This window comes from Rhinatrema bivittatum, chromosome 5 (assembly GCF_901001135.1).
Source record: "Rhinatrema bivittatum chromosome 5, aRhiBiv1.1, whole genome shotgun sequence".
Lineage (NCBI taxonomy): Eukaryota > Metazoa > Chordata > Amphibia > Gymnophiona > Rhinatrematidae > Rhinatrema > Rhinatrema bivittatum.
The window spans coordinates 175,723,271-175,736,319 of record NC_042619.1 but is presented as its reverse complement, the minus strand read 5'-3'; the positions used below and the strand labels follow the sequence as shown (position 1 = coordinate 175,736,319).

Sequence of the window (13,049 nt, the reverse complement as noted above, 5' to 3'; positions counted from 1 at the left end):
ATCTAATAAATAAATAACTATATAGTTATTTTTTGCATGTTCGCTGGTTTTGAGATTTCTGGCACTGGATCCCTATCATTTAAATTTTCGCATAAACATAGAAATGATGGCAGAAAAAGGGCCATCCAGTCTGTCCAGCAAGCTTATGTTAGTATCTTCGGTATCAGCAAGTTACCCCCATGCTTATTTGTTCCCCAGACTGTAAAAGTCAGGGCCCTCATTGGCTGCTCTCTGAATCCAATTCCCCTTTCCCCCTTGCTGCTGAAACAGAAACCAACGATGGAGTTGCATCAACAGTATCAAGGCTTATAGGTTAAGGGTATTAACCACCGCACTAGCAAGTTATCCCATACACTATTTTCTTCATTTCCATCCTTTAGCCTTTAGGGGTCCATTGTGTTTATCCCATGCCCCTTTGAATTCTTTCACTATTTTCGTCTTCACAACCTCCTCCAGAAGTGCATTCCAGGCATCCACCACCCTCTCAGTGAAGAAATATTTCCTGACATTAGTTCTGAGTCGTCCTCCCTGGAGTTTCGTTTTGTGACCCCTGGTTCTACTGATTTCTTTCCAACAAAAAATATTTGATGATTGTGCATCATTAAAACCTTTCAGGTATCTGAAGGTCTGTGTCATATCTCCCCTGCACCTCCTCTCTTCCAGGGTGTACATATTCAGATCCTTCAGCCTCTCCTCATAAGTCTTCCTATGTTGATCCCCACACCATTTTGGTCACTCTTCTTTGGACCACTTCCATCCCGTCTCTCTCCTTTTTGAGATACGGGCACCAGTACTGAATGTGGTATGCCAGGTGAGGCCTCACCAAGGACCTGTACAAGGGCATCACCACCTCCTTTTTCTTCCTGGTTATTGCTCTCTCTATATAGCCCAGCATTTTTCTAGCTTTAGCTATCTTCTTGTCACATTGCCTTGCCACCTTCAGATCACCAGACACTATCACCCCAGGGTACCTCGCCCAGTCTGTGCACATCAGTCTTTCACCACCCTTTGCATACAGCTGTTTTGGATTACCACTGCCCAGATGCATGACTCTTCACTTCTTAGCATTGATCCCAGCTGCCAAAACCTCAACCAGTCTTTAAGCTTTCTTAAATCATTTGCCATTTTCTACTCTTTCATAGAAACATAGAAATGACGGCAGAAGAAGACCAAACGGACCATCCAGTCTGCCCAGCAAGCCACGCAGTTTATCCATTTTTTTTAAATTCCCCCCCCCCCCCCCCCTTTTTCTCCCTCCCACCCGTCACTATTGGCTTCCAGCACCCTCCGGCCCCAACTCCCTTCCACCCCTCCACCAATGCAGAGAGCAGCGCCGTATCCGCATCCCAGTGAACATCCAGCTCAATCAGGGGTAGCAACCGCTGCAACAAGCAGGCCACACCCCTGCCCCATACTCTTACCCACCCCTGCTTTGTTTGTTTGTTTTTGTTTTTTTTTGGAGATGGGAGCCCTCCATCCCTCCGCTCCGTGAAGGCGGAACACCAACCACTGGCCACTGGCATCCCGCTCCGTGAATGCCTCTGTGGCTACTGCACTGCAGTGTTTTGCTGCCTGAAGGTGGAACACCAACTACTGGCCACTGGCATCCCGCTCCGTGAATGCCTCTGTGGCTACTGCCGCTCCGTGCAGTGTTTTGCTGCCTCCTCTTTATTTACGCCCACTAGACGATGGATCCACAGTGTTTATCCCACGCCCCTTTGAAGTCCTTCACAGTTTTAGACTTCACCACTTCCTCCGGAAGGGCATTCCAGGCATCCACCACCCTTTCCGTGAAGAAATACTTCCTGACATTGGTTCTTAGTCTTCCTCCCTGGAGCCTCAGCTTGTGACCTCTGGTTCTGCTGATTTTTTTCCCGACGGAAAAGGTTTGCCGTTGTCTTTGGATCATTAAAGTTTTTCAAGTATCTGAAAGTCTGAATCATATCACCCCTGCTCCTCCTTTCCTCCAGGGTGTACATATTTAGATTCTTCAATCTCTCCTCGTATGTCATCCGATGAAGATCCTCCACCTTCCTGGTCGCCCTTCTCTGTACCGCTTCCATCTTGTCTTTGTCTCTTTGTAGATACGGTCTCCAGAACTGAACACAGTACTCCAGGTGAGGCCTCACCAAGGACCTGTACAAGGGGATAATCACTTCCCTTTTCTTACTCGATATTCCTCTCTCTATGCAGCCCAGCATTCTTCTGGCTTTTGCTATCGCCTTGTCACATTGTTTCGCAGACTTCATATCATTAGTGTGTCCACTCTATTGCAGATCTTAGTATCATCTGCAATTAGACAAACTTTACCTTCTAACCCTTTTGCAATGTCACTCACAAAGATATTGAACAGAACCGGTCCCAAAACCAATCCCTGTGGCACTCCACTTAACACAGTTCATTCTTCAGAATAGGTTCCTTTTACCATTACATGCTGTCTCCTGTCAGTCAACCAGTTTGCAATCCACACCACCACCTTGGCAGCCACTGCCAAGCTTCTCCTTTTGTTCACGAGTCTCCTATGCAGAACTGTATAAAAAGCTTTACTTAAATCAAAGAAAATCACATCAAGTGCTCTTCCATGATCCAATTCTCTAGTCACCCAATCAAAAAAATCAATCAGATTTGTCTGCCAGGACGTTCTCCTGGTCAATCCATACTGCCCGGGACCGAGCAACCCACATTTGCACGTTATTAGGAATTAACCATTTTACATTGAAAAACATATTCTAGACTGCAAAGTTCTAAAGTTACAGACACTGTTGCGTATAAATCTACTTAACACCCCCCCTTTATATAATCCCTTGTACATCACTGGCAATCAAATAAGAAAACGTATAAAAATCCTGTACTGTATCTGGAGAAAAAAAAGCAGAATTGAAGACAGCAAGAGAGAGAGACCAGAAGAAAAGAAAGGACATTCAAATGGAGCAGGAGAGTGGGGGAACAGCTGGCAACAGAAATAGAGAGAACGACGACAGCAAGCAAGTTACAGCTAAAATCGTCAATAATTTGTCTACCCCATTACCTAAAGCAACTCAAGTATAAAATGTTTATGGAAGGCATGCGCTTCATATCACAAACTGTGACAAAATACCATTTCCCTTCTGTAAAATAAAGCTTTCGGTTTTTTCTGTTCGTTTTGGTGCACAGCATAAATTCACAATCTTGAGGAAGGAAACTGTAACGTCCACTTCCTGTAGGAACTTACTTGTAAGGCACAGGCCACGATTGCTGTATCTCAGCAAAACTTTCAGCCCCGAAATCTGCAAAAATGAGTGCAGCCTCCAGCAGGACCAACACAGACAACGACATTGTGACTGCTACCCCCAACAGCCCCAGGCCGGCTCAGCCCGCCAGGCAGCAGTCCGTGCGAAAGACATCTAACCCCAGCATGCGTCTGCGGGAGGGACTCAGTCAGCTGACGAGTGGGGCTCGAGTCATGTGACCCTGCCCTGTGCCGTGCTGTATACTCGGGGAAATGGACAGATGCAGGTCCTCTCTCAGTATCAACCTGCATTAATCAACTAATCTGATTTACTTTCAACAGATGTGAATATTGGTATGCATGGTACATCCACCTCCCTCTCCCCAGCCGCTCTTTCAGCGTGGGTTAAGAGAGCTTTGGGGCGTCTCGCCGGCCGCCGCAGCAGCAGCCAAGTCCTGTGAAAAATTGCTTGCGATATAAAATAGCAAATTCCTCACTTTCAGACTTCGCACCAACAGTTGTGATATTCCTGCATTGAGATTCTATTCTCTTTTTTCACTGCAGTTTTCAGTGGATGACAGCTTGGTATCACGTGCATCAATGCATTCATGGGATCACATGCTCTGCTGCCTGTTTCCCTTTTCCACACAATCCAACGATAGAAAACTGGTTTGTGAATAGGGCCGGATACAAGCATAGGCACAATAGGTAAGTGCCTAATGCTCCAAATTCTGAAGGTACCCCAAAACTGGGACAGCCCCACGGCTCTTTCATTTCCGGTGGTAAAATCCCCATCCCCAGTGTTCTGCCCGTAGGCACAATAATTTTAAATTCGGCCCTGTCTGAATACTATAAACAAGTCAAATTTTCCGGATAACATCTGTCCACCGTATAGACCTATATCTCGCCATTATTATTATTGTTATTTGATTTATATTCCATTGCTTCAAAGCAGATTACTTTCAGGTTCTGTAGGTATTTTCTATCCCCAGTGGGTTTATAATCCTAAAGAGATTTCAGAAAGGCATTAAAAGCACAGTCTTTCCATTAGGCCTTCTGGGACCTGGATTGATATCAACCGATTTTTAACAAAAGCTTTGATTTATAGTTCAGTTGATATGACAGCATTATCTATTTGTTCAATTTTATTTTATTATTTAAGCGAGCATATCATGTTTTTATGGATTTTATTTTATTAGAATAATTATATTTGTATTTATTGAATTATGTATTAATTTTGTTTTAGAATTGTGTATGTTTTATTTTGTACCCGCCTGGAAAACATGTTTTTACAGGCAGTTTATAAATCCGCCCGGATTTACGCGAGCAGGGCCCTGCGCGCCGGTGCGCCTATGTTCAAGTTGTTCTTTTTTAGTATTGGTTTAATTACTGCAGACTTGAGGCATTTGGGGTAATTACCTTCAATCAGGAATAAGTTGACAATCTTGGTGATGGTTTTAGATATGGTGGGTTCGATTGTTTTGAGGGTTGTTATAGGGATGGTTGGCGGGGTTCATTTTTTTTATAATAGATTGAATTTCGAGAGTGGAGGCGGTGTCAAAGTTTGAACATGTTGAGGTTATCTTAGTGTTCAGTCTGATGTTTTGGTTGTTGTTGGTTAAGTTGGTTTGTATTAGTTTTGATATTTTCTTGTTGAAGAATTCAGCAAAGTCATCACTTCCATGTTTGGTGCATGTAGATTCATGGGTGGTTTTGGTAAGGTTTTGAACTATTGAGAATAACATTCTGGGGTTGTGATGAAATTTTGAGATTTTGTTGGAGAAGAATTCTTTTTTTGTATTGTTGAAAATGTTTTTATATTGTGCTGGTGGCTCTGATATATATTTAGTGTGGTTGCATTTTTGTTCCTTCTCCATTCTCTTTCTTTTTTACAGAGTATACGTTTGGCTGCTCTGATGTTATCATTATACCACTGGTTGATGTGTTTTGATTGTTTTTTTGTCTTTGTAACGAAGGGGTTGATGCTGTCTGCTACTTTTTATGTGATGTTTAGCCATGAAGTTGTTGCTTCTTTGGAGTTTGTTAGATTTATGTTGATTAGTTCAGTTTGCAGAGTTTTCTGTAGAAGTTCAGCATTGAATGGAGGACGGTAAGATATTTTGTTTGGAGTGTTTTGAGGTCATTTGAGGGAGAAACTGATAGATAAGTTGGCTTGTATTAGGTGGTGATCAGACCAAGGTATGTCTGTGGTGTGGATATTATTTGTTAGCCAAACTTCAGTGCTGATGAATATGAGGTTGATGGTGTGACCTGCTTTATAAGTTGGAGTTTCAATTACTTGCTTTATATGTAGTGTTGATAGGGCATCAATAATAGTTTGACAGGTTTTTGAGGGGGTGGGTGAGTCGAAATGTATGTTGAAGTCAACTAGGATGATGATGGTTTTGTTGAGTGATATGTTATTCATGATTATATTCAATTAGTGGGGAGCAGTTTTTGTCGAGTGATCCTGGAGGGCAGTAAACGAGGCAGATTTGTAGTTTTGGTGAATCGAATAAAGCAATTTCAAACGGTGTAGATATGTTTGATGGACGAAGTGTCAGTTGAAGGTTTTTTTGGAGATTAGCATTAAACCACCTCCTTTTTTTTTTCTTTCTGGAAATTGAGAAGATATTGTATTCTTGGTTGAATAGCTTGTTAATTAGTACGGAATCCATGTTTTTGAGCCAGGTTTCCGTTATTGCGATGAAATCTGGTTTGGTGTCAATGAGTAGGTCATTGAATAGAGGAATTTTCTTTATTATTGATTGAGCATTAACAAGTATGAATGAGAGTAGCATATAGTTTGAGTATTGGATATATGTATTGTTTTTGCTGTTTGTTGGTTGTTTTTGTTTGTTATGAGGATTAGAGGATGTGTGCTTCATTTTTCGAGTTGGGATTTCGTTAGTCATATTCCAATCTTCTGTTTGAAATTCCTTTTGTTTGTAAGGTAATTGCTAATGTTCTTTGAAAGAAGAGTTGGTGGAGGTCAATAAGTAGTTGCATATAATGTGAGGGTGGTTTGACAACGTTGAGAAAGGTAAGAGAATAAGGAGTCAGTAAGGGGAAATGGAGGGAGCGCTGAATGGGCTGCGTGAAGGGGCGCGCAAAAGGGCCTGCTCCTCTCATGAGGGACTTTGTCAAACGCCTTCTGAAAATCCAAATACACTACATCATCTACCGGTTCACCTTTATCCACATGAGCGGGGAGGCCACCCTCCATCCTGGGCCCCCGCGAGAACTAAACAACAAACTGAATGGCAGGAAAAAAAAAAAAAGATACGGAACCAACAGCCAACAGCAGGAGGTGAAGGAAATTGGATGACTGCGATCTATGACCACGCCCCCCCCTGATGTCACTGGGAGCTCCGGCGACGGTTGAAGAGCGCCTCACCATCAGGCGCCGGCGAGCGGGGAGGCCACCCTCCATCCTGGGCCCCCGCGAGAACTAAACAACAAACTGAATGGCAGGAAAAAAAAAAAAAGATACGGAGCCAACAGCAGGAGGTGAGGGAAATTGGATGACTGCGATCTATGACCACTCCCCCCCCTGATGTCACTGGGAGCTCTGGCGACGGTTGAAGAGCGCCTCACCATCAGGCGCCGTGCGCCGAAGGGGCGCGACAAAGGGGCCCTCCCCTTTGTGCACCCCTTCGTGCAACCCTTGTGCTTGTAAAAAAAAAAAAAATCTTTTATATTTTTCTTTTCTTTAAACTTTATTCCAATTCTTTACCTTTTCTTTTCGCTTGTTAATAATTTTAATTAGAAATGTTCTTTGTATTAGACTATGGAAATTTATTTCCTGCAGCAGTGTCCCTCCTCTCTTCAGCCGGCGGCAGCCCACAGCAGCATCCCTCCTTTCTTTATCCACTGCTGGCCTGGCCTGCGGTAGCAGCCCGCGCAGCGGCCCTCCTCACTTCATCAGCCACAGTAGAGGCAGGCAGTGTGAGGTGGATGGTTCTGAACGGCACTAGCTGGCACTCTGATAAAATTTTGAACATTCAGCATGATGAGTTGACTTTAATAGAATTTATTTATTTATTTATTTATTTGTTTATTTAGCGTTTTTCTATACCAGCATTCGAGAAAGAAATCACATCATGCTGGTTTACATTTAACAAGGGGGTGTAAAATGAGAATAAACTAAAAAACTGTAACAAGTGAACAGAAAATCTGCAGTTACAATAAAACAAGGATGATCCAAAACTAGGTGAGGAAGGAAAGTCTAAAGGAAATTAACAGAAAGAGCAATTATTTACAATGTTCTGAGAATGTCTGACTGTGGTTGTCTGACTGTGGTTGTCAATTAAGGAACATCAATTATGATTTACATCGGATGTAAGAATGTCGGTATATAAAAATTAAAAATAAATAAATAAAGAAAGAAATGTTTATTCACCCCTTCAAAAAAATGAAGCAAATTTGTGAGGCAAGGCTTCTCTTGGTTAAAGCCATGCTGGCTATGTCCCATTAAATCATGTCTTTCTAAATGTTCTGTGATTTTATTCTTTATGATAGTTTCCATGATTTTTCCTGGCACTGAAGTCAGGCTCCCGGATTACCTCTGGAGCCCCTTTTAAATACTGGGATTACTTTGGCCACCTTCCAGTCTTCAGGTACAATGGATGATTTTAATGATAGGTTACTAATTATTTGTAATAGTTCTGAAATTTCATTTTTTAGTTCTTTCAGAACCCTGTGGTGTATACAGTCTGGTCCAGATGATTTACTACTCTTCAGTTTGTCAATCTGGCCTACTACATCTTCCAGGTTCACCATCTTAGGGAATAGCCAGTACTATAACTGGCATTAGTAACATGGAATCTATTTAATATTTGGTTACTTTCAGGAGTGGCTCAAGGCAATCTGCCGCCTTAAGTGAGGGATGAGATGGTGCTCCCCTCTTGCCCCGCAACGGCCTGCAGCAGTGTCCCTCCTCTCTTCAGCCGGCGGCAGCCCACAGCAGCATCCCTCCTTTCTTTATCCACTGCTGGCCTGGCCTGCGGTAGCAGCCCGCGCAGCGGCCCTCCTCACTTCATCAGCCACAGTAGAGGCAGGCAGTGTGAGGTGGATGGTTCTGAACGGCACTAGCTGGCACTCTGATAAAATTTTGAACATTCAGCATGATGAGTTGACTTTAATAGAATTTATTTATTTATTTATTTATTTGTTTATTTAGCGTTTTTCTATACCAGCATTCGAGAAAGAAATCACATCATGCTGGTTTACATTTAACAAGGGGGTGTAAAATGAGAATAAACTAAAAAACTGTAACAAGTGAACAGAAAATCTGCAGTTACAATAAAACAAGGATGATCCAAAACTAGGTGAGGAAGGAAAGTCTAAAGGAAATTAACAGAAAGAGCAATTATTTACAATGTTCTGAGAATGTCTGACTGTGGTTGTCTGACTGTGGTTGTCAATTAAGGAACATCAATTACCACAATTCAGCATGTGCACTGGAAATTCCTTAACATTGCAACTCTATGATTCCTAGTGCTGGTCTCTAAGATATCACATAATAAAACCATTGACCAACAGTAAAACAAATACATTAACATGCAAAAAAACAAAACAAAATCAGTAGGATCATATCACAAATCAAACCCCAATAGATACCAAAATAGAATACTATAAGAGTATTCATTTGCAATTTTATAATTTAATTTGGACTATTTGAATTGTCATTTTCTCTTTTCAGTTGATTCAAGGTTTACTCCTGATGTAGGCAGATCAGACAATACATAGCCATGTTGGATTTTTATAAATAATTGTTTGTATTTTTGTTTTGTTTTATGCTTTATTGTTAATGTGTCTTGATGACTTTATTTTTTTTTAGAACTCATTGATTAAAATCAATATTTTATTTATTTATTTATCTATTTATTTATTCACTTATTTATTTATTTATTTATTTATTTATTTATTTAAAGCTTTTTTTATACCAACATTCATTTGCACATCACGTCGGTTTACAAGGAACAGATAGCAAAACCGAAGAGAGAGAAGAAGGAGAAAGGAAATTACATAAAAATATTTAAAGAAAGAGTTACAATTTCTACATAATTCCCAGTTATGTATTTAGTGTAATAATAAGAGAGAAAACAGGTAAACAAGGAAAGAAAACTATATACAGGAAAATTATAAAATATTCTAATGATTGGATGACGGATTTAGTGGAGAGGGGGAGTTATGTAAAGGCCTGTTTGATGTTTGATTTTAAGTTTTTACTTTATGTTGTTTTTCTACTATATTATTGGATTATTTTAGTATTTCTATGTTTCACTATCACCTCCTCCTGGTTGCGTTTTTTTCCTTGTGGTGGTCCCTACCTCTCCCTTGTGCAGATCTGAAAAGATATTAATTTTTCTGTCCCATAACGTGGAAGACTGGAATGTTTCTAAATTGCCAGGTTGCTCCCGAGGTCATTCTCATTCTTGGGGATCCAACTATTATGTTTAGTGACACAGGTACATGAGCCACTTCAAAAGACACTAGTTATTAAAAAGCCTGCTTGGTAATGTGAGTGTGCCTGATTAGGGGTATGATTCTTAACAGATTGTGCCTTCCAAAAAGATTTTAAGAGCCTTTATTTGAAGAGGCTTTGGATGGAATATTGTGAAGGCTGCCGCCTGAGAGGCGGGAGAGTTCATCTTCATGATTCCCACCTTGTTCCTTGCCCCATGGAACATTCAGGGGATGTACTACAAATTGGATTATTACTCCAGCTTTCTGATTAGTGTTAGACTCAGCTACGCAAGGGAAATTAAAAAAAACAAAACAAAAAACAGGCTCTTTGGTTTTGTTAAATGCCGAGTTACTGGTCTTGCTTCACTGTTTCAAGTCAGCACTCTTTGTACTTCAATCACATCTTCATAGTTTATTTTTAAACTGCTTGGATTGAGCTTTGTTCTGGGATGCAGACAAGTACTTTTCCGCATTCCTATTTTCTTTTTCTATTTGGATTTTTATAACCGTTCTTCACCAAGGACTTGAAAGAACCAGAGCAGTTTACAACATAAATGAAAGTACATCAGCAAAAGCATAACATTTCATAATAAGCTGTAGAAAATACAGGAGGATAAGATACATGACCATGAGATACGTCATTAGGCTCCTAGTCCATACTGAGTAAAGAACAAGCTCTCTTAGTTGCTCTGGTTCTTTGCCTGCCCTTGATTAGCTCATTTGAGTTTCACACTTACAGCTTAATTATGTCAAGGGCACTGCTTGAAGCAATTACAGGGTGATATAGAGAGTCTCAAGCTGTTCTATTTTAGGTACTTTTGAAACAATTTTCTTTCAGTCATCTTGCTGATATGACCTGTGTGCTCATTTTGTTATTCAGCAAATGCGTTAGGGCCTTAGTGCAGGTGTTAAGGCCCTAACACCCTTGACAACGCCATAACGCATGCACTGTTTTTCACATCGCAAGATGTGTATGCAAATTTTGAAAATTTAGTCTAAAGGGAGGAATTTATGAAAATGAGGGGTGTTTAACATTGCGTGCGATAGCATAATGCATGTTATTGCTGGAAATAACTACACCTTTTTCCTGGCATTATGCTGTGCAATATGCCTGAACAGGGATTTGCGAAATTTATCGCAAACCCCTTTTTGGAGGAGAGAGGGGAGAGGAGTGGAGTAGAGAGATAGAGAGTGAGAGAGCCTCTGGGATGGCACACATATTAGTCAACTTTTTGTACCACTGTAGGAGGGTCAACTAGTAACTCAAGGTGAGGTTTTAATGGTGGTCTAGGGTTTGGGGGCAGTTTTACATGCACAATCATAGGTGCGAACAGCACAGTACACATGAAGATTTGATGTGATTTGGAGTGAGGAAAGGTACACAAAGATGGGATTTATACAATATACTCTCATCCTAGCTTCATAGCAGCTAGGTAGAGAGTGCATCAAAGTAGAATGAGAGTACAATGTACAAATCTCATCTTTGTGTACCTTTTCTCACTTCAAATCACATCAAATCTTCACTGATGTGTACTGTGCTGTTCATACCTCTGACTGTGCATGTAAAACTAGCCCCCAAACCCTAGACTACCACCAAAGCCTCACTCGAGTTACTAGTTGAGCCTCCTACAGTGGCATAAATAGATTTACTTATATGAGAGCCTTATAAATAGTCTCTCTCTCTCTCTCTTATCTTAACCTTTTATCATGGGTGTTATTCATGCAAAATTTAAAGCAAAATGATGAAGCTAGGTCTTAATTTGCATAATAAATGGAAAATATGAAACAATCATTTGCAAATAGATATACCTTTTACATCACTAGAATAAAATAACTACAATTAATATTAATATATCCCTTTTTAATTTACTGTATGGCCTCATAGCAACATATACAATGAAGTGTAACGTCTTGCCATTTTTTTCTGATGTGGACTTCAAAAACATCTAAGCAAACTAATAATCACTCAAAACCAATATCAGGAAATATTTCATCATGGAGAGGGGGTGGATGCCTGGAATGCTCTCCTAGAAGAGGTGGTGAAGACAAGAAGAGTTAATGAATTCAAAAGGACATGGGGCAAACACTATGAATCCCTAAAGGCATAAAGAAAGGGATGATGTAATATTTTTGCATGGGGGAAACTTGCATGGAGCAGCAGTTACTACCCTTAACAGAACACATGGGGTAACCTGCATATATTCTCCCATGTGTACGCCGCTCCATGCAGATTACCTGCATATATTCTCCCATGTGTTCTGCCGCTCCATGCAGGTTACCCTTAACAGAACACATGGGGGTAACCTGTAAGGAGTGGCAGTTACTACCATAAGCAAATTGCTGGGCAGACTGGATAGACCATCTGGTCTTTATCTGCCATCATTACCATGTTACTATATATAATTTAGATAAACCCTGAATCCATGAAGTGCAACCTTCAGAAGCTAGTTTAAAAAAGTGATGAGTAATATGTAATGGAACTCTGCTTTACTTTTTTGGGGGGTTCTGGTGGTAATGGAGCTTACTGACTAATGTGCTGCCATGCTGGAAAGCTGACTCAGGTTCTGTCACTTCCTAAACTGGCTGTAGCTAGGGCAAGTAGCATCCAGATGAGGAAAGATAGCCAATTACTTCTCCTACAGTGCCACCTAGTGTAGCTCTGAAGCAAGTTTTAGACAAAATGGAATTTATCTGACTTCAAACTCTGTCTCTGAATGTAATCCATTTTGAAGCACTGAAAAAGTGTGAAAAGCAGAATATAAATGTCACTGTACACCATCAGGAAAGATATGAAAGTTTAATCTCCCATCTAATCAAATTAGTCAGAGGTCTCAAATACAACTGTAGCCCCCTCTTCTAGGTGTAGCTATTAAGGCAGGGAAAAGGGCTTAGTCCTACACAGTCTCCAAAAGTGGGGGGAGGATAGACCTCCAAAGCTCAGTGCATAGAGTCAGTCTCTCTGTGGAGGTTTGTTCAATCTCTAGGTCTCTATACTGGTGAGTACCAATAAACAGGCTGGACACATGAGTGTTCTGAAAATAAACATTTATTGTTCAGCAGGAAAACCCATGGTACTGGCAGTACAGAACAATGATGTGCTGGCGGGGTTCCCACTCCTCACCAGCAAAAGAAAGTCTCCTGATGGCATGGAGAAGTGACGTGCTGGCGGGGTTCCCACTCCCCACCAGCAAAAGGATGATCCAGTGACGGAAGAAGAGATCCTGCAATGCTGCAGGAATTTCCCCCACTGCCAGAGGCAGAAGAAGAGGCCCTGAGCTGCCGCCGGTGGCAGAAGAAGGCCTTGCTGGGCAGCCAGCGACAGAAGAGGCTCTGATATGCAGTTGGTGGCTGGAGAACAGGTCCAAAATGT

The 13,049-nt window shown here is 41.2% G+C and overlaps 1 protein-coding gene across 1 annotated transcript in view; it reads right to left on the bottom strand.

The window, feature by feature from the left end:
- Positions 1 to 3,488, bottom strand: part of CLN5 (CLN5 intracellular trafficking protein) — a 38,208-nt gene extending 34,720 nt beyond the window's left edge. Inside the window, exon 1 of the mRNA XM_029603035.1 lies at positions 3,212 to 3,488. Coding sequence (XP_029458895.1) covers positions 3,212 to 3,315 — 104 coding nt within the window. The 5' untranslated portion in view covers positions 3,316 to 3,488. The remainder of the gene's footprint in view (positions 1 to 3,211) is intronic.
- Between the last annotated feature and the right edge of the window lie 9,561 nt (positions 3,489 to 13,049).